This window comes from Cimex lectularius, unplaced genomic scaffold (genome assembly GCF_000648675.2).
Source record: "Cimex lectularius strain Harlan isolate CLEC.00 unplaced genomic scaffold, Clec_2.1 scaffold321, whole genome shotgun sequence".
Lineage (NCBI taxonomy): Eukaryota > Metazoa > Arthropoda > Insecta > Hemiptera > Cimicidae > Cimex > Cimex lectularius.
In genome coordinates, this window is record NW_019392921.1 from 127,780 (window position 1) to 147,829 (window position 20,050).

At 33.5% G+C, this 20,050-nt stretch overlaps 1 protein-coding gene across 2 annotated transcripts; it reads right to left on the reverse strand.

Moving 5' to 3' along the window:
- Positions 1-973: 973 nt before the first annotated feature.
- Positions 974-14,357, reverse strand: LOC106673157 (calcium channel flower). 2 transcript variants are annotated; one of them, XR_001341376.2, is made up of 7 exons: positions 14,145-14,357; positions 13,956-14,076; positions 8,902-8,983; positions 8,710-8,835; positions 8,281-8,388; positions 7,802-8,001; positions 974-1,553 (listed from the first exon to the last, which is right to left on the reverse strand). XR_001341376.2 is itself a non-coding variant. In XM_014405172.2 (6 exons), the coding sequence occupies exons 1-6, from the start codon at positions 14,145-14,147 to the stop codon at positions 1,424-1,426; spliced, it is 570 nt and encodes a 189-aa protein (XP_014260658.1). In that variant the 5' UTR covers positions 14,148-14,357; the 3' UTR covers positions 974-1,423. The 2 variants fall into 2 exon arrangements, 1 of the variants encoding a protein (XP_014260658.1); XM_014405172.2 differs by lacking the exon at positions 7,802-8,001.
- Between the last annotated feature and the right edge of the window lie 5,693 nt (positions 14,358-20,050).

Sequence of the window (20,050 nt, forward strand, 5' to 3'; positions counted from 1 at the left end):
TAGTGTGAGTAGGAATGCCACCTGGTATGAGATCATGCTTGAGCATAGCATCTGGGTTCCCTGTTCCAATTGTGGGGGGAAACGAAGTTTTTTATTGCATGTAGTACTGATGGTTTTATGATCCAAGTATGTTGAAAGTGGATGTGTGAGAAGGCCAATGGTAGAAATTTGAGTACCCGACTGACCCTCAATTAGGTTCGTTATACGAGAGGATTAAAGGGTGATGGAGGAATGTCGAGTACTCCACCTCACCAATCGGGGGAATGGTATTTCAGTAAGAAAGAATGTATTTCAGAGTGAGTGAGAGTGGATTTAGAGACTAAGTGTATCAGGGGCTGAAAGCTGTTGATAGCTTCTGGTGCCCAACCAACCAACTCCATGTGTGCAAAGTTGAGCTTTCAAACTGCCAAATATTTACGATAAAAATATTAAAATTCTATCAATTTTCTTTATTGTTCTGTTTTACATTTAATACAATAGCACAACACATACACAGACACTTATTCAACAAACCAGTATTTTGATATTTATGATACATTTTTTAAATTATGATACTTTCTTTTATACATTTTCTTACAATTAAAATTTCATATATTTTATATATATTTATATATATAATGATATTGATATTGGTTCAACGATTACTACAAATTCATTTATAAAATATTTTAGAATAAAGAAATAAATATAAGTCTTGTTTAATTAGTTCTAAAAACTTAAAATTAGATAACAAAACATGAAACTTAAAGCTAGGAAGTAAAAAATTTAAACTGTTTGTATTAAAAAAAAGAAGAGGAATGTAAATTAAAAAAAAAAAACAGTTTAAGGCTAGGCCAGTTGAACTGAAACCTTTTATTTGCCTTTACTTAATTTCAAATTTCCTATTACTATTATTTTAAATTCAAAGTGATTCACAACGTTACTTTCTTAATAGTATATACAAGAAAAAAGAGTCAAAAATAGCTTGATTTCCAAATTGGCAGTTTCAATTCAAAAATAATGCAAGAATAATTGTATCATTTATGTGAATATATGTAAAAAAACATTTTGCCTCACAAAATATATCAACTACAATACAATTTCCTGATCTAATATGTGATTTTGTTTTTACATTCTCAATTTTGAATATTACTATACTGTGTAATGTAATTTTTTTTTGTTCGAGTATTATAACAAAAAAAATCTATCTTTACAGGACCTATAATCAGACTAAGTGGGAGGATTTAAGGGAGAACACCGAAGAGAGAAAAGATAATATTTCTAATACAAACAGGAATGTATTATTCCAAAGCAGGACTGAACGGGAGAAGAAAAAAACAATTTGCAATTTGAAGGAAACAAAGGCAGAGGCTTGACTAGTGAAAGACATCCGCAGGAAGACATTTTAAAGTTACATTTTTGATTACTTAACAGTTACAACTACTTATACTGGAGGAATTACCGACGAATGGCCCATAGGTGCTGCGCCATCTACAAGGTTTGATCTGATACCACCTGACATCTGTGGTTGGGAATCGTTTTGCACTGCAGCTTTCATATCTTCCATGCTTGCCCTGAGGAAAATTAAATAAATTACATTGTCACTAAACAAAAGAACTACTTTTACCATCAAAAACTTTTAAATTTGAAATTATAATATACAGCATTTAAATAACCAGAGATCAAGTCAATTTTATTCAAAACTGGATTCAAGCAGAAAGGTTGGATTTTGTTATTATATTTAAGCACTTTACAAATAATTTATTGTAGTTTCACGTTGACTGCGGAAGATGTGACGTGCGTTCTGCCAACTCGCCTTTTGGGTGCAGTGGAAGGACAAGCTCTGTGATTTTTTTTATTTATTCTAAGAAAACCACATAATTTACTGTTCTGTGTATGTGTTATTTTAATTATTTACACATTGTATAATAACATTTTGTGAATTTCTTATTTCATTTACTTAGCTCAGCATGGGATGTGTATAATTGACATAGTTTAGATAAACGATGAGAAAAAAAAATTTTATATTATTTTTAAGTACTAGAGTGCTATTTTTGTCATAAATTGTGGTCCACCGAGGTAACCAAAACAGCCAAGCATAAGCCGCAGTCAACGTGTAAGTATTGTTGAAAGGATTATAAAGTAACAACCGAAAAAGAAGTCACTTCATGTAACACCAATAGAACAAACTACAACACACATATTTCTCATTCTCAAATAAATACTTTTTTCTACTTACAAGCATCCGAACTTAAGAACAATACCATAATCAAAAATGATCAAAAATTAAAATTTCTCCGAACATTTAAATTAATGGATCCTTAAAAAAAATAAATAAAATGATGCACTTAAAATAAAAAGGAGGGAAAATTCAAAAGGTGTGGTGGGAGGTTGGTGTCCGAATGGATCAAGGTCACGATAGCTCAAGGGGTAGAGCAGCATAAGTCGAAGATCGTGGGTTCGAATCCCACTCGATCCATTGACTTTTTTATCTCAACTAATTAATTGTATGATATTAATTGGTCAAGCGGACCATGAAACTAATGAATTTAATCGATTTAAAATTAAGTATCCTTCACTAAAGCTCTCCATGGCCATTTCATTTGTCACCGAGAATCAAATTGATTACACGATATTTGAAAAATGGAAAAAAGGAGGGGAAATTAAAAAGGTGTGGTTGAGATGGGAGGTTAGTGTCCGAGTGGATCGAGGTCACAATAGCTCAAGTGGTAGGGCAGTGGCGTATCAAGCCAAAGATCGTGGGTTCGAATCCCGCTCGTGCCATTGGCTTTTTTATCTCAACTAAAAACCTTAATTAATTGTACTTAAAATAAATGTCTACTATCTCATCCTGAAGTCTTTCCTCTCAGATCGGTTTAATGTGAAAATCGGCACCGATCTACACTACTGACACACCTACCAAACACACAACTCACAACCTATGGAGATGACTCCGCCCTCTTATCTACTAACTTAAATTGTATCCTAGCCAAAGAAGCAACCAAGTAACCAGAAGATTATCTGAATCATATTACCGACTAGTGTACTCGATCATGGATCAGGTTGAACAAGCAAAACAGCCAACAAATAACATTTACGCTCTATCGTCAGGCCTGCTCACCAGTGCAAAAAAAAAACAAGGTTATACCACCAACAACCAAGACTGCTACCTTGGGTTTTGCTTAGATAGAAGACTTAATAGAACCACATAGAAAAAAAATAATAACAAAAGGTGTGCTACTCAAGACATCTATTGGGACCAAAATCATCAATAAGCATACATAACAAACTAACTCTAACAAAACACTCAGCAGACCGATTTGAGCTTATGGAGTTGCACTATGGGGCTCGGTCAAATCCAATCATTTCATTCTGAAGTTCTCTGCCGTATCCTCAAGCTCCCTTCTACGACACCAATCAAATGATCCATAAAGATCTAAAAATCCCATTCGAAAAAGATCGGTCAGGACAGGCTTTCCTCAATTTCCCCTCTCCTTGACACCCTAACCCACAGCTGAATACTCGGCAAAGGATTTTAAAAAAAGTCACTATGAAAAATGTATCACATTCTTATTTCATCGTGTACTCATAGAAATGAACTCCCAGTGGCCACAACACCACACCTCTCAAATCAAGTTTGAAAATCAAATGAAAGAGAGCATAAACAAAGCTTCTTAGGGAAATCACTGATAAGTATACGAGATCAGCAACCATAAAAACAATGGAAGGATTACTAAGAACAATAAAGGGGGGCCGTGGTAGCCGAGTGGTTAAGGCGTCAGACTCTCAGCTAGTAGATCCCGCGGTCGTGGGTTTGATCCCCACCGTCGCCTCTGGACATTTCTGCCGCCTAAGGGGAACGGTGGCCACAATTGAAAGAAATTGACACGGCACTCATCAATGTAAGGGGTGGGATCGGATCTCAGCGACCCTGAATTTGGTCCCAACCCCCTTCAAAAATGAGTGTCTTCAATGGAAGAACACCGGCACAACGGGGGCTCAAGTTCACATTTGTGTTCCGAGCCCTTCCCCAAAATATGGAGCCAGGGATAAAGTACAATAAGCTGTACAGCTCAGCTGCAGTGCTCAGGAGGGAACACCTCCAGTCCCTGGTATCAAAAAAAAAGTCAAATTGTACAGACTGGGTGAGTTAGTTCTAATTCAAAGAAATTAAAACAATAAATCATTACATGTGTTTCAATATATCATTGATAGGGACAATATAAATCATAAAATGCATAGAAAGAACAATCTATGAATCCGGAATGTAGTTTAGTTTTGCAAGGTTTCAATAGTTAACTTAATTAAAACGCTGTCGTGGACAATATCGATGATGTTTTGTCACAATAGTTATCACCTTAAGACTCCAACCAGTTGTTGGTTAATGATTGTAGATTTACCGGTTCAACCTAACAAAGGGTAAAAAACAGAAACACATCTATTATGTCAGATAGCTAGGCAGTCATCTAAGCACCAAGCCCAAACATTACTAACTTAAATATGGTGCTAAACTGCAATACTAAATTACATAAAAATTAGTATGCAAAATAAACTTACTTTCTGTCGTATGTAGGAGTAGAGGGAAATGAGAGAGTTGACACCCTTGCAAGGAAAGGGGCTGCTATACCGTTGATAAGTCCTGAGCACTTCCATGGCAAACATATTCACACTATCAATGAGTATCTTAGACAAAAAGGCAGGATGAAATGAGGAAATACGGGAATTCACACATTGGACACAATTCAAGAAACTCCTGGTGAGTTAGTACTACTGTATAGATACACAGCAGACTGAATGGGCATTTGAGGAAAATTGATATGGCAGTAGAAGAGACACCAACACATCAACTAAATAAACTGATGCTAACTTGCCCCTCAGGAGGAAGTGCTTTGGGATGCACAACATAACCGTAGAAGAAATTCAACCACTGGGACTACTAATAAATTTCTTAATGATCTAGGACTCCCTGGTGTGCTATAGGTACGGAACAAGGGATACAATAGCTCAATAAGGACGCAGTATATCACACACCCCAATTTTTTTTTTGCCCCTCCCAGGCGATCTCAAATTTCCTTGAAGACCGACTCAGTCCCAACCCATCCAAGAAACTTTTTTTAAAATTATATTTCAAATTCGAAACAAAAATGGGTTATTATTATTATTATTATTACCATTATTTTAAGAAAATTAACAACTTTTACAAAATGAGTATATAACTGGACAAAAATAACAGGCACATCTAAATATTTAATGTCATAAAAACTAATAGTATTTAGTAAAAATTAAAACTTTGGGATTAACGAATAATAGTTAAAGTACAAAGGAAAATTGATTTTATATTTTTATGCGGAGTAGTTGAGTTGAAAAATTAGTGTCATAAGCTGGACTTGAACACCCACGACCAGTACCCCAGGCGCTTTTAACACTTGATCTATAGATATAATTCTTACATTTAATAATATTTAATTATCTATTTGCCCAAGAGAGAAATGCAGTAGTAGATTGAGATGATTAGTTGGTGTCTCAAGAACAGAAATCACAATACCTCAAGTGGGAGAATTGCCAGTGTACTTTCAATTCACGAATTTGTTTTTTGTCATCGAGAATCCAATCCGATTACACGACATTTGAAAAATGGCAAAAAGGAGGGAAAATTCAAAAGGTGCGGTTGAGATGGGAAGTTGGTGCCCGAGTGGATCGAGGTCACGATAGCTCAAGTGGTAGAGCAGCGGCATATCTAGCCGAAGATCGTGGGTTCGAATCCCGCTCGTGCCATTGACTTTTTTATCTCAACTAAAAACCTTAATTAAATGTAATTATTAAAATAGTTAATAATCACTTTTTTTAAATCAGAACAGGTTAATTTTGGAAATTATTTTGATTTGAAAATCCACTCTATTTCTCCCTAAATAATTAAACTCTTTTTTATAACTCTAATACATCTATAAGTTTGTTAATTCTCAAAGAAAAATATTGACAAATGATCCATTTGATAAAAATTAAAATAACAAAATTAAAAATAGCCTTAAATAAAAAAATAAATAATGAAACAAAACTAATGCCACATCTAGAAAGCATAAAATATTTAGAGGGGATATAACACATATTAGTAAAAAAAACTTGGTCTGCCTTCACATATGTATATATATGTTTTTTTTAGTTTTTTTTTTTAAATTTAAGAATGTGAGTTGTAGTCTGACAAAAGTGAAGAATAAAATAACATAAATCAAGGATTTTTACATATATATGAGCAATAAAACTTAATATTTATACAGTCGGCTCTAGTTAATTCAAAATTTTATAATTCAAATTTCTTGATATTACAAACTCCTCAACATGTCACTTAGTAAATCTAAACAATTCTGTGCATTTTGTCATACTCGGGAATATAAAATATTTTTTCTAACAGGGGGAAAAAGAGGATTCTATAAATTGAAGCCAAAGCCACTTCCCATTTTGATCATTTAAATTTTTCTTTGCAATATTTATCTAAATATCCATATAATGTTTACTTCCCTGCAGTGTAAGTCAGTGTTTTGCCAATACGTTCTCAGCACTGGTCCCTTGGGAAAATCATTTAAACAAAGGATGCCAGGCAACATTGAAACAAAAACTACTTCATGATTTTTTTTAATAATATATAACAATACTCAATTTTACAGATGATTCATTCCCACTTTTTCATTTTTTTTACGAAGTTTTATATAAGCACAATTTAAATAATAACGTGTAAAAATGCAAATCAACTCTTTAATAATATTTTTCAAACATCTTGATAATTCGAATTATTTTTGTGGTTCCTTGGCTTCGAATTATCAAGAGTCGACTGTATATACTATAAAAATGAATTACTTTCGTAACAAAAACAAAAAAATACCTCTGGTTATTACACAGCATGCAAACCACTTTAAAGTCCATGTCTAAACATGCCCAACCTACATGGAAAGTACAAAGTACACAAAGCTGTACCATGCGTATTTATACAAGTGTTTAAATTGAGAAAAGCTACAAAATGTATTACACAATAACATCGATAAATATGCACAGATGTGCAATTACAGCACATTTTAATTATAATTGCATGCAGGTTTTTCATTTTTATTTAAACATTTCTTTATCAATTTTTCCTGTTTGTTAAATATTTTCTCATTTCCCACATATTGAGATGTTTGACGAGAAAGATTGTTCTAACAGTTCACATGCCTTCATTCATTCACATTTTTCAATTTGGAAGTTGTTTTTTATTAATTTATAGTAGTACTTAAGCTTAACATTTCATTAGACTTTTTTAAATAATCCAATCAAAATATAAAAAAACTTATGCATCCTCATAATATTAATACAGTTAATTATAATATGAGATATTTAGCCATTAAAATTATCTGATAGTAAAAAATTTGATAGCTAATGTTTTCTAATTAAATTGTCATCAATAAAAACTTCTTTGAATAAAAATATTGTTATTCCAATTAAAATCTTGTTAATGTTATTAATGTTTAACAGATCATTAATTTGTTAACGCTTAATGCTTCATTTGTTGTTCACGGGCCAATTTTTATTTCAAAAAATCCGAATCCTGGTCCACAATTATTTCCTACACTTTTAAAATTTAACACATTAAATCAAGCAGGAGGAATGTAGAAAACCGGTCTAAGTATGTTCCAATGAACATTTTTTTTTTAATTGTTGAAATGTTTACATTAAAATGAAAAACTGTTTCTTTTTTTAAGGTGTGGACGAAACAGTCGAAAAAATAATAAACAAATGAATTCTCACAGATACAACAAAAGACTATAAAATATAAATTTGAACAGTTCTTTGCCTTGTTTCCGACTAGTCCTTTAAATTATTTTTCCCTCTCCTATCCTTCCTGAAACATCTGACGTGCTCGTTACGGTCTACGTGGGTCTCCAGACATCTGGATCTTCCATCAGCGTAGATTCTGGAGGTGCTGTAGGTCCGGGGTGTGAGACAGCCACTCCTGTCGGTGATGCCATGGCAGCCATATCCTCTCTCGAACCCCTATCACTCAGACAATACACAAAAGTCCATGCCAAAGCAACTAACACACAACAGAAAACATAAGCGCCAAAACATTTTTGAAATTCCCGACCTTTCAAAACCAATGAGTCTTTTGAAACAACTCCAATTTCAACTCAAAATGATTTACTAATTACTAAAATAAAGAACCCATCACACAATATTTTTATTTTTGAACAAGTTACTTTGTTAAATATGACCAGAAGCATTAGATGAACATTTTTTAAACGTAATTCTAATGGAATAGAAACTTTTACATACTTTTTGCCGAGAGCCATCATTCCATAGATAACACCTGTTCCAAAAATTAAACCACTGCCGAGCAATGAACTTAAGTTGAAGCATAAGAAAATTGGAGGTAAAGCAATCCTGAAAAATAAAATTTAAATTACAAACACAATTCATACCAGTTAATAAATATTTAAAAGAATCATAAAGCTAAGAGATTAACAATCTAAATATGTTATTAAATTTCAAAACTATATTAAAATATCTAGTATTTAGTATTGTTGGTTGGGAATCGCAAGTATTTCCAAACTCATTGAGATACTCCTTGGCACCACCGTTTTATTGTATGTCACGAAAAACTTCCTGAGACCTTATATCTTAAAGGAATAGAAATTTTCAGTGACATCATTGTCATCGTAACGATAAAAATGTGTTATTCAGCGATCAATCATCAAACATTACCCCGCATAAAGTGCAGCCCTGTTCCAATAAGGGCGCTGGTCCACAAATTCACTTAACGACTGTACAAAGTCTAGAAAGAGACAACAGCAAGGCGCCTCGATAACTAACGTCGCAAACCCTGCACACCTGAAACCAAAGGACAGAAAAAGGAGTCAATGGGTTGAATAAATTTGGTTTCACTTCATAACTTACATTTGCCAAATCCCACTAATCACACAAGATATATCAGCAGTTATTATTCCTAAACAATTGAACATTCCAAGGAATATGGCCACTAGAACACAATAAAAAAAATATTTAAAAACAAAATGTGACATAATTAGTACAGTAAAATATTTTGCTGTTACACTTTTAAATAATACAGTCTTTCTGTAGAACTTATGTTTTTATACAAACTGCGCAAAAATGAAAGGGATATTTGTAATTTATTATTATTTTATTAATTTTAATTTGTGTCTTAATGTCGTCATTGTCGTCTTAACAAGATATATCCAACTATATGCCTTGTTAGTTGGATAAAACAAAACCATAAACAAAAAAACTTGTTACTCCTCATTTTTAATAATAGATTTACTTAAGAAAAGTAAACATGAAGATTACTAATTTTGTAAACAAATACGTTTTCTCATCATTTCTCTATTTTAATCCCGCTGCCTTCCCTTTAACCATGGAAAGATTCATCTTGAACCAGAAGTTGACAGTATTATTGTGAGAATGTGTCATCGAGGCCACTGGATATCGCCAAGTGGATATCACAGAGGCAGTTGGTGTTTCTCAGGGCATAGGCTTCTGGGCTTTAGCCCAATTTCGAGAAAGTGGAAGGGCCAATAGGAGGCCAGGTAGTGGATCTCAGCACATTACGATGCTAAGGGAGGACAGAAATATTGTCATTGTTATTGACTGAACCCTTTGTGCCCGTCAGATTCAAAATGATGTACAAGATGTTTTGTCAAGGTCTTTATCAAGTTGGCCTCACATTGCACACCCCTTTGAGATGAAATACAGCAACAGCCTGCCACCGGCAACTCTGTTTACTGATGAGTCGCATTTCTGTCTGTATAGTGATAGCAGAAGAAACGAACTCTGCAAGCAGTACCAGCTGAGGATAGAGCGAGATCCTCCTTAAAGGAAATTCTTCAGAAAAACTGATTCTTGGATGTCACCCATTGTTTATACCAACACTTGCAGATGGCTTCTAATTTGCCGACTCTAGACGACGAGGATGCTGCACTCACCGCCAGGAAGCTTCTAACACCACTACTGGGTAGTCCTTAGGGGATGGGTGATGTCGCAGAACCTTTGAGAACCCACGACTTTGTCCGAGGGTTTCTCCCAACAACCAAGGACTTATAAGGCCATATTGGAAGCTCTTTTTAAGGACTAGCTTGTGTTTTGTGCCCGGTTCCGGTCTACCTCTTAAAAGGTCTCCCCATGAGTTTATTTGTTTGATTTTGGACAAAGGCACTTTTATATTGAAACATTTTATTGTAATTATTGAACACTACAATTCGCTTGTATTTAATAAACAAAAAATTTATTTGAAATACATATATTTGTTTGGTAAAGAAGTATTTTATTATTTATTATAATTTTATATGTTTGTTAATTTATGGGTTAATGTTTGTTGTACACTTTATATTGCTGGTTGCTATCGAAACTACATTCTTTTCCCCTCAGTTTGAAGGAATTATTCTTAATCTCAACACAGTGGAATCCGTGTTTGGTTCTCCTTTGGAAAAATTCAAGGAATATCCTTGTCAGTATGGCTTGATGTTGCTGAAAAAACAACTCATTGAACTGTCAAATTAAATGAAACAATGCATAATTACTGAAAAAGAATGATTTATTGAGATATTTTTTCATGCTATCAGTTAATAGAATATGTTTAAGCAGAAGCAAACTCAAAAGAGAAAATTTCAAAAGAATGATTGGCATTTGTTTAGTATTTATCATTATGATTATAAACTTCCAGTTAGAAAATCCAAGAAGCCTTTTCATTTTTGTAGAGTAATCATAAATTTAATCACAACAGATTGTAGTTTTTTTTTTAATGGAAAAATTGCTACGGTCATCACCAGACCTCAGCATATTTATGCTTTAACGTTTTCCACCGAACATCTTTGATTAAATTTTAAATCACGAATAACAGAAATCATATTTATGGACAGCAATTCTACCACTGAATGGGAAAAAAATGCGATAAATAAAACCGAAAATTATTTTGTTTTCGAAAGTGCCTCATCATGTGGCAAAACATGAGAAAACATTGAAATTCAAGTACAAAGAAAAGTTGGCTTGGTTGTAGATGTTTCTCAACTTTCTAAGTCAAATCAGTGATACCATTGTTTAGTCTGTACTATCAAATATGAAGTTAAGACATCTGACTGTTGAACACTGATTTGTGGTGAAAGTAATAAATCTTAAAATATTACTGTGTCCTATCCTGGCAGCCTGCTACAGAGAGATAAGAAGAATATATTCTAAACTTGTCATTTTTTCTCATTGTGAATTTTCAGTTTTCATTATCATTCGTATAAGGTCATTACATCACAAAACTATCAATACCATATACAATAAAACAACCTTATTTCCTCCAAGAATCAGAAGAAGGGACTGTATTTGCTGCTGAGCTCAAGCCCAATTCTCACATCGGGTGGCATTCCTACATGTTCTCTATATGGAACCAAGGAATTGCACCTTTCAATTAAGTGGGACACATCAAGGAATGTTTCTCTACAGATCATACATGGGCTTTGGCTCAAAAATAAGTGTCCATATGTCAACCTCGCATGGCCTATCTGGCGAGGAAAACCCTTCTTCTAGGAATCAGATGCTCTTAGTACATGAGAGTTTCTCTGCACACATGGTCCACCAATGCTGCCACATGCTTCATGATGTTTTTTTAATGCATTTCTTGGCATTCTGACATCTTGGCCTTAGCCGCCTCGTCTGACTTTTCATTACCCTCCAGACCTGTATGTCCATGAACCCAGACAACCACCGTTTTGCATTATATGTTCATAATATAAGATTATGAGGGGAAAAGAAATTTATAGATGAACCTATCCAGTTGTACCGTATGAAATGTCAGTTTTGTTTACTTTCTTTCTTAATACTCCTTCTTTATTAATTCAATGTTTACTAGCAAAGTTGTCATTCATACCGAATTAAAGTTCTTTTATTCCTCTTACTTTTTCAATCATTGGTTTGCTTTCATTGAAACTTGGCTGAGAAATAAATTATTATCAGCAACAATGACCTCACCGTAATTAAGCATAATTATGAATTTATGAATTTAAACTTGACTATACCACTGCTGAGCCGTGTCGTAAATCAATTCTGCTTTTGGGGAGGATTCTGCGAATGAAAGGACTGTTGAACAGTGGTTTTCAAGGCTTCGGATTCCAAACTGGATAATAGCCAACAATAATATTTCAAGGCATTTAAAAGAAAACATGAAAATGAAAAAATTGAATAAATGGGTACCACGCGAATTTTTCATCTCAACCAAAAATGTTACAAAATTTTTGGTGTTTAGTGACTGTTAGTTAATGATTATTTAGATGTGGGAGATGCGGTCTGGTGCGATGTGGGTTTAGAAAAACATTTTCTTTATCGTGCCAACGTTTTATATAATCCCTATTTGTTTAGTGGCCATAATTGACCATATTAATTATTCAAATTAATTATTCCTTTCATCTAAGGTTTTTGGTTGAGATGAAAAATTTGCATGGTAACATTTATTCAATTTTTCATTTTCCCGATTGCTTTTAAATGCCTTGAAACATTCTTGCTGGTTATTATCCAGTTTGGTTTCTAGCCTACCTCGTTCCTGGTTGTCAATTCAAGATCTCTAAATAATTGTTGTGAAATTTATTCTTCGCTTTTGCTGCAAAATCACAATGAACCAGTTTTGAACCGTGTTTTCAATTGTGACAAAAAGTGCGTCCTGTACGACAAATAAACAAGGTCAGCTCAATGGTCGGATAGAGATGCATCGGCAAAGCAGATGGTAAAGTCAAGCCTGCACCCCAAAAAAATTATGCTGACTGGTTTGGAATGGGTTTGATCACTATAATTTTTTAATCACAGCAAATTCGAATTGCCAAGAGTTAAACATTTTTTTTTATAATAAACTCCGAGAAAAACATCCAAGTTTGGTCAATAGAATCTATACTCTTCCACAACAATGCTCATCCTCACATTTCAAGATTGACAATGCAAAAACTTGAGAGAGCTAAAAAATTTCAAGTTCTTCCACACCCACCATATTCACCTGACCTATCCTATTATATTCAAAGATATAAAATTTTTAAATTGGAGATTTTCTCAAAAGAGCAATCGAATAATTCCTTACAACTCAAACTCCTAATTTCTAGGAGAGGATAAAAATGCTTGTAAGTTAGGAGAATTTCAACAGGTATTTATCGTATCGATTCCAGCATTTTTAATTACTGACATTTCATACAGTTTAACAGATAGAATTGAACAGAATTCATGTTAAAGTTTCTTCTCAAGTTCTCTTGAGGATTTGTCATTCCAGTAAAGCTAATTGTTTTTTCCCAGGAGGAAAACAGTTCAAAGTCAATAAATAAGTATATTTAGAAATTAACTTTCAAACCGACATTTAATTAGAAAGTGAAGCCATCTGGGATTTCCGTAGTCCTAACAATCAAAATGGTGTGTATTGAATTTTATCCATGCAATTTGAGACAAATTTGTTGAAGATTAGTGTTTACAATACAATTTCTATAATATATTTAATGGCCAAACAACAAAACAAATAAATTAATTAAAATTATTGAGTTTGAGGGAATGTACAATAAATTATTTTTGATGGTATGATCTAGTTTATTGTATAATTTAGAGGATTTGTTTTTAATTATTGTGTATAAATAATTACACTTCTAATTCTACAATTGAGAAAATTTAATTAATTCAAAATGTTCTAATTAAGTTATTATTTTATTCTAAATTAATGAAAATGGTATTAAACTAGGATAAAACTTCAAAGTAGACTAAACAAAAGATGGTTGTGAACATGAAGATAAACATAAACATTAAATGTGAGTCAGTATTTCTTGCCGTTCTGGGAACGCTGATTTTTGAAAACACAAAAACATTTAACTAATCTAAATATTGGAAAATAATTAATAAACGTATAATTAATAAAAAGCCGGCATTTTCTATTTTTTAATTGTAAGTTGTTAAATAGAGAGTATTAAAGGAGAAGGTTGGTGACTTACGTCCACCGCCCACGGTGCCGAGTCCCCGTCCACCGTACTTCATCCACCAGGGTACTTCGTCCTTTGGAACTGCGTCCTCCCCCGGCCGTCTCATGATGGAGCCGACTTTTTCCATGAAAGACTGGAAAAGAGAACAGAGCGGACCATGAGCGATTTCGGCTGGAAACCGTGACCGGACTGGAGAATTACCATATTTCTAAAGGAGTTGGTCCGATTCTGTGACAACGAATACGCCGGCTGTCGGCAATTAACGTACAACTGTGACAAACGCCCAGACTGACGACGAAACTAAGATGACCCGCGGTACCGTTCCTGTTCTGGCTCGGGTAAGATTCGATCTGGGCAGTGGGCACCGACTCTTCAACGATCTGTTTTACAACAGGAAAACAGCTGCCCAGAATCACTATGGACAGTGGTGCCAATCCAGTTGGAAAGGAGACGTCATGCCGCTCGTTTTCCATCGGGACGAACTTATTTCTGGCAAGTGTCAAAAATCCACATTTACAAATAAAAACTAACGAAAATCAGCCTCGTAAATTTACAATAGCTTATAATCATCAATATCTATCTCGAAAAAAGCAATTTTCATCAATAAATATACCGAAAAGAGTTATTTCTTTATTAAATGTAAATCTTTCATTTCCTTAATTGTTTCAATTAAAAACGAAAGCCAAATTATTTCAAAATAGAGTGATTTCAATTTGAACATTATGGTAAATTATCGCTTGGCCGTTTTTTCAGTTGATAGCCTGCTCCCATCTCATCATCTTTGCTTTCCAACCGTTCGATGATGAAACATGATCGTAATCGTGACGTTTTGTTCAAAGTTCAAACAGATCTCATACATACTAATATTAAATAAACAGCCAAAATAATTCCTCCCTTTTATAAAACGACAGCCGAGGACAAAAGAAATAAATAAAACTGACAGAATAAAATAAACGGTTTACAAGAAACAATAAGCCGATCCAGGTAGTCAAAATGGGGTTGAAAAGAACGGATATTTTACAATTCCAAAATGCCCCTCATAAATGATTTCTGGTACCTGTCGTTTAGCGGTATCGTGACCCACTTTTTACTAGAATGCCTTCAAAATTCATAATAATTGCTTTAATTTGATGAAAGACTGTCATTTAAGAGTATTAAAGACTTTTTTTGTTAAATTCAATTAGTTAAAAGCAAGTTTCACACTCTCCTTGCAGTAGGACACATCGTTTTTGTTAATCCATATTTGTTTAGTGGTCATAATTGACCATATTAATTATTCTTTTAATCTAAGGTTTTTGGTTGAGATGAAAAGAATAATTAATTGGAATTATTTTTGTTATTGTACTCACTCCTCTTCAGTCTGTGTAGAGAACCCAGAGAACAAACCGATAAATTATAACAAACTTATAAATTTAGAATTATATCAATCAGCTAAAATATAGTCAGACACAGATCGCTGATCCAATTTGAGTGCCAAAAATATTTTTAATTTTATATAGTACTTTAATGTATGTAATGTGTGTTATTTATTACAACAAATGCATTTAATTGAGTGAATGGAGGGTCTGATCGCCCAATTACCCCGAGGAACATGGAGTACTCTGGGGTAGTGTGAATGAAATTTATTAGCGTGAATGACAGGGCTTATCACCAATTACCCTGAGGAATATCATGTGCTCTGAAGTAGTGTGTGAATTGAAATGTGTGAATGTAATTAAAAATTAAAAGGGGGCCGCAAGGATTTAGTCTTTGACACGGCGTTCATCACTGTAAGGTAATGGTCCCGGGTTCGAATCCAGGGCCCTGCATTCGAACCCGACATACTTACAAATGGGCTTTTATTTAAAAAAAAAAAATAAAATAAAATAAAATAAAATAAAATAAAATAAAATAATAATAATAATAAAATAAAATAAAATAAATAAATAAATTAGCAAAAAGGAGGGAAAATTCAAAAAGGTGGGGTTGAGATGGGAAGTTAGTGTCCGAGGGGGTCTAGGTAGCTCAAGGTAGAGCAGTGGCACATTGAGCCAAAAGCCGTGGGTTCGAATCCCACTCATGACACTAACTTTTTTATCTCAACTAAAAACCTTAATTAATTGAAAGATATTAATTCATCAAGCAGACCACAAAAACTAGTGAATATATTAGCATGAATGATAGGACTTATCCGTAATTCCCTGAGGAACATGGAGTACTCTGGGGCAGTGTGAATAAATTGTAGTGTGCGAATGTAATTTATTAGCTTGAATGGCAGGGCTATCCCAATTACCCCGAGGAATTGAGTATCTGGAGTGTTGAGAATGAAATAAATGTTTGTTATTGTGTCATTCTATCAACCATTGAGGTACAGAGTGGCTAGCAATAGGACAAACAAAAGAGAGGGTCAATTACAGTTATAATGATCATATTACATCAGTAACTTGGCTGGAGGATGAGGCTGGAATGAAAAGAAATTATAAGGAATAAAACTTGAGAAAGACAGGAAAATAATTGAAGGCTGGGAATGACTAAGTAGTTTGCCAACTAAGATTCATCAACAAAAAATCTTGTAATTTTTATATTCTTTTGCACATTTATGTTATTTTAAGAGAAAAGTTAGGGATTGACGATAGTTAGACCTAAATTGTACCAGGAGCTAGCGCCACATTCAGTAACAAAACACCAAGCCACTGATATGAAACCATGATGACTTTTCATTTTGGCATAATTGTCTATATAATAAAACAGTTTAGTTTTCTTTACATCCAAACAAATATTTTTTGGAATTGTAGCTGTTCTAAATAGAATTAGATTAATCTCATGTCATTGTCAACAGCCCATACTTTTGTATACGATATTTTTGTAATAAACAAGTGCATAAAAAAGTATACAAATGAAAAATCATAAATAAAACATGTTCTTCAGCTTCCACAACAACCCAGAGTACCATATTCCATGAAAGGCCTGGTTTATGTCCAAGAACACACTCAGGCAATATTGTTTTAGTTCAACGGATATGGAAATAATGTCAATTATGGGGTGTGCTTGCTGTATAGTTGTGCGGCAACTCTGAAAAACGAACTGGTGATAGTGAATTGTGTTTGTGGGAAATTCCTTGAATATGCGGATCAATAGGAGCTTTTCCAATATTTTCCCAATAGGCAACAGAGAGGTAATAGTTAGCCAAGTACATTAACGATTTTTTTTTTTTTCAGAATGGTGGAGATCTTGGATGTCTGGGTGCGTATTAAATACTGCAGAGAGATAATTTTTTTAAAAAGTTTTTGTACCAAATTAAATAAAATATAAATCCATACTAAACAACACAACACCAATAAACAAAATTTTTAACTTCTTGACAAACATCCAACTAATAGATAAAATTTAATTTCCTATCCCGGTGTGGATTGAATACTGCAGAGAGGTGTTGGTTTAGGAGTTGAGCTTTGTCCTCTTTGGACTTGGCCCAAGTTCCATGTCTATACTTAATGAATTATTTTGAAATTAAAAAAAAAAAATTTCATTGTAGTTATTATTTATGATGCCTAGATATATTGGATAGCAATCATCTTGCGAGATATTTTTAAAAGTTTTTGTGCCAAATTAAATTAAATATGAACCCATTCTAAACAACAACTCAACACAATAAACAAGATTTTTAACTTCTTCACAAACATGTGGTGATTAGTGACCGTTAATCGATATTTATTTAGAAATCGTGAGATGCGGTCTGGTGTGATGTAGGTTTCAGAAAAACATTTTCTTTATCGTGCCAACGTTTCGATCTTTATTGAGATCATCTTCAGGGCTCAAAGTGTTTGTCTTCTGGGTAATTGTGCCATTCTTGCGTGTCGTGTTGAGAGTGCCCACACCAGACCGCATCTCATGATTCTTCACAAACATTCAACTAATAGTTAAAATTTAATTTCCTATCCCTTCAACTCTTGTTTTCTCTACTGGTACCCCAGTAGTGGTGGTGGTGAGGTGAGTCTCAGTTATAGTAATGCCTGCCCGGGGCCTCGGTGCTGGTCTTTGCCTGGAGTGAGGGGTGCCTCCCTGAACTTTGAGATTAAGGAATCTCCAGTGAGGTTAGAGGGGGTGTTGATGGTGTCTAGGCTGCCACTGTGCCGGGGTTTAAAAAATTTTTTCCACATGTTGAACCAAACTATTTTTTCTTCTCAATGTTTCTGGGCAGATTAATAAGAGAGGGTTACCCAGAACTTTAGTATTTGGTCAAAAAAATGTGATTTTTAGACGAAGGAAACTAGTCTCTGTTTGAACTTAGGTACTACAGCAGTTTTTTTCATAAATGTAGTAAGGTTTTTAGGATCTTAACCTTCTAGCTATCTTTCCAATTTCATCCGCATAACAGAAGCTCCTCCATACCACTGAACTAAACGATTCTTTTGAACAATACATTTTTAAAATCCTATTTTTCAGAATTATAGAAAGCAAGCATATTTAAAACTCAAGGAATTGTTACACCACTCTTCAGGGCAAAGTATTTCCCAGCTTTTTTTAATTTTTCAGAGGATGAAAAAGGAATTCCCTTGTAAATAAAATTGTGAGGTGTTTTTAGGATAATTGATCCCATTTGCTGAAAACGAACTACGATTGGTTTTTGTGCACTTGCAACTAGATTATTCAGATCACAGTATTTTTGCAGCAGATCCAGTTTGAATTGGGCATACTTCTATGCATAGGCAGTTATGCCTACACCAACCATGTTCAGCATCATACCATATTTTCAACACTCACGCCTTCTGCACCATGCTACAAAAGAATTTAATTATAACTGCTACAAAAAATGAGAAAAAGACCGGGCTTAGTTTTTTCACCCTGCAAAACTCCCTTAGAGACATTAATTGGGTCTGATACCTTCTGATTCTATACTAATTCTAGAGGACTCATATAATTTGTAATTATACTGGCCAATTTATCACTTATTCCCAACAGTTTATTATGGGGTATGGAGTTAAAAGTCTTTTAAAATCTACATTTATAAATTATCATTATTATAATTTATCATAAAAAAAACTTACTTCACTTTAATCTTTGTTGCAAAGTCATTATTGTTGAAAGGGTACAAATCCCAATAATAATATAAAATTTTGTTTTGCCAATTTCCTCAGGGGGTATCTGTCAATATGTTAATTTTATCCCAACTGTATGCATAATTAGTTGGTGATTTCATAATCTGTAATTGTGTGTTTACAATTCTTTCCATGTTGAACTTATCACTTTCAATAATTTATTGCCACTGACTGTAAGTTTAGACTTATTCTAAAAAAATTTGTAGCATAAGTACGGTAGTTTTAAAAATCCATAGGGCATTTTTAAACAAAATCTTTTCTCATTGTGGGTTCTTTGTATTTTCGGTGTCGTGTTTATTAAATTTATTATTTTAAACTTTAGACAAAGAGCCACCAACAATTGTGAAATTCTTCAGCTGGAGGAAATTGGTCCACAACAGGTGCAGACAGTCAATTAGCATTTGACCTATAAAAAAGAAGACTGCCCTCATTTGAAGTAAACGTATTAGGGGGGAAAAAAATTGTTTTCTTTTTTTCCGCAGTTTTGGATTAAAAGAACATTTTAATATCAGTTAATTTATAATCTAGTGCCTTATCTTGCAACTCATCCAGAAGAACCTAATTCATTAGATTACATCACGCTGTTAAACTCTGCATCTCATTTCACTTGGGTCTCGCAAAATAATCAAGGTTAATAAACACATCTTGTTAAAATCCTCTGACCTGTTGCATCATTTCTTATTTTTGCAATTTTTCATACGCTGGGGTGGAAATTGAATGCAAAAAAAAGTAATTAATATAAACCTTTTGACATAAGCTTTATGATTACTGTAAATGAGTAATCAATGTTATCTTATGGTATCGAAATAATATGTTTACAAGTCAAACTGTTCTAAACAATGTCGTTTTCACTTTGTACACAAGTAATAAGAATTATTGTTGAATATTGCAAAATGTAGCATTTGTACATAATACAACTAAATTGTGATAACATATTTTTTTTACATAATTTTTAAAATAAACATTTTTTTAAAATAAATTTATTTCATCAGATTTCACTTAGATTGTTTTATCAATTTACAAATAGGCGAA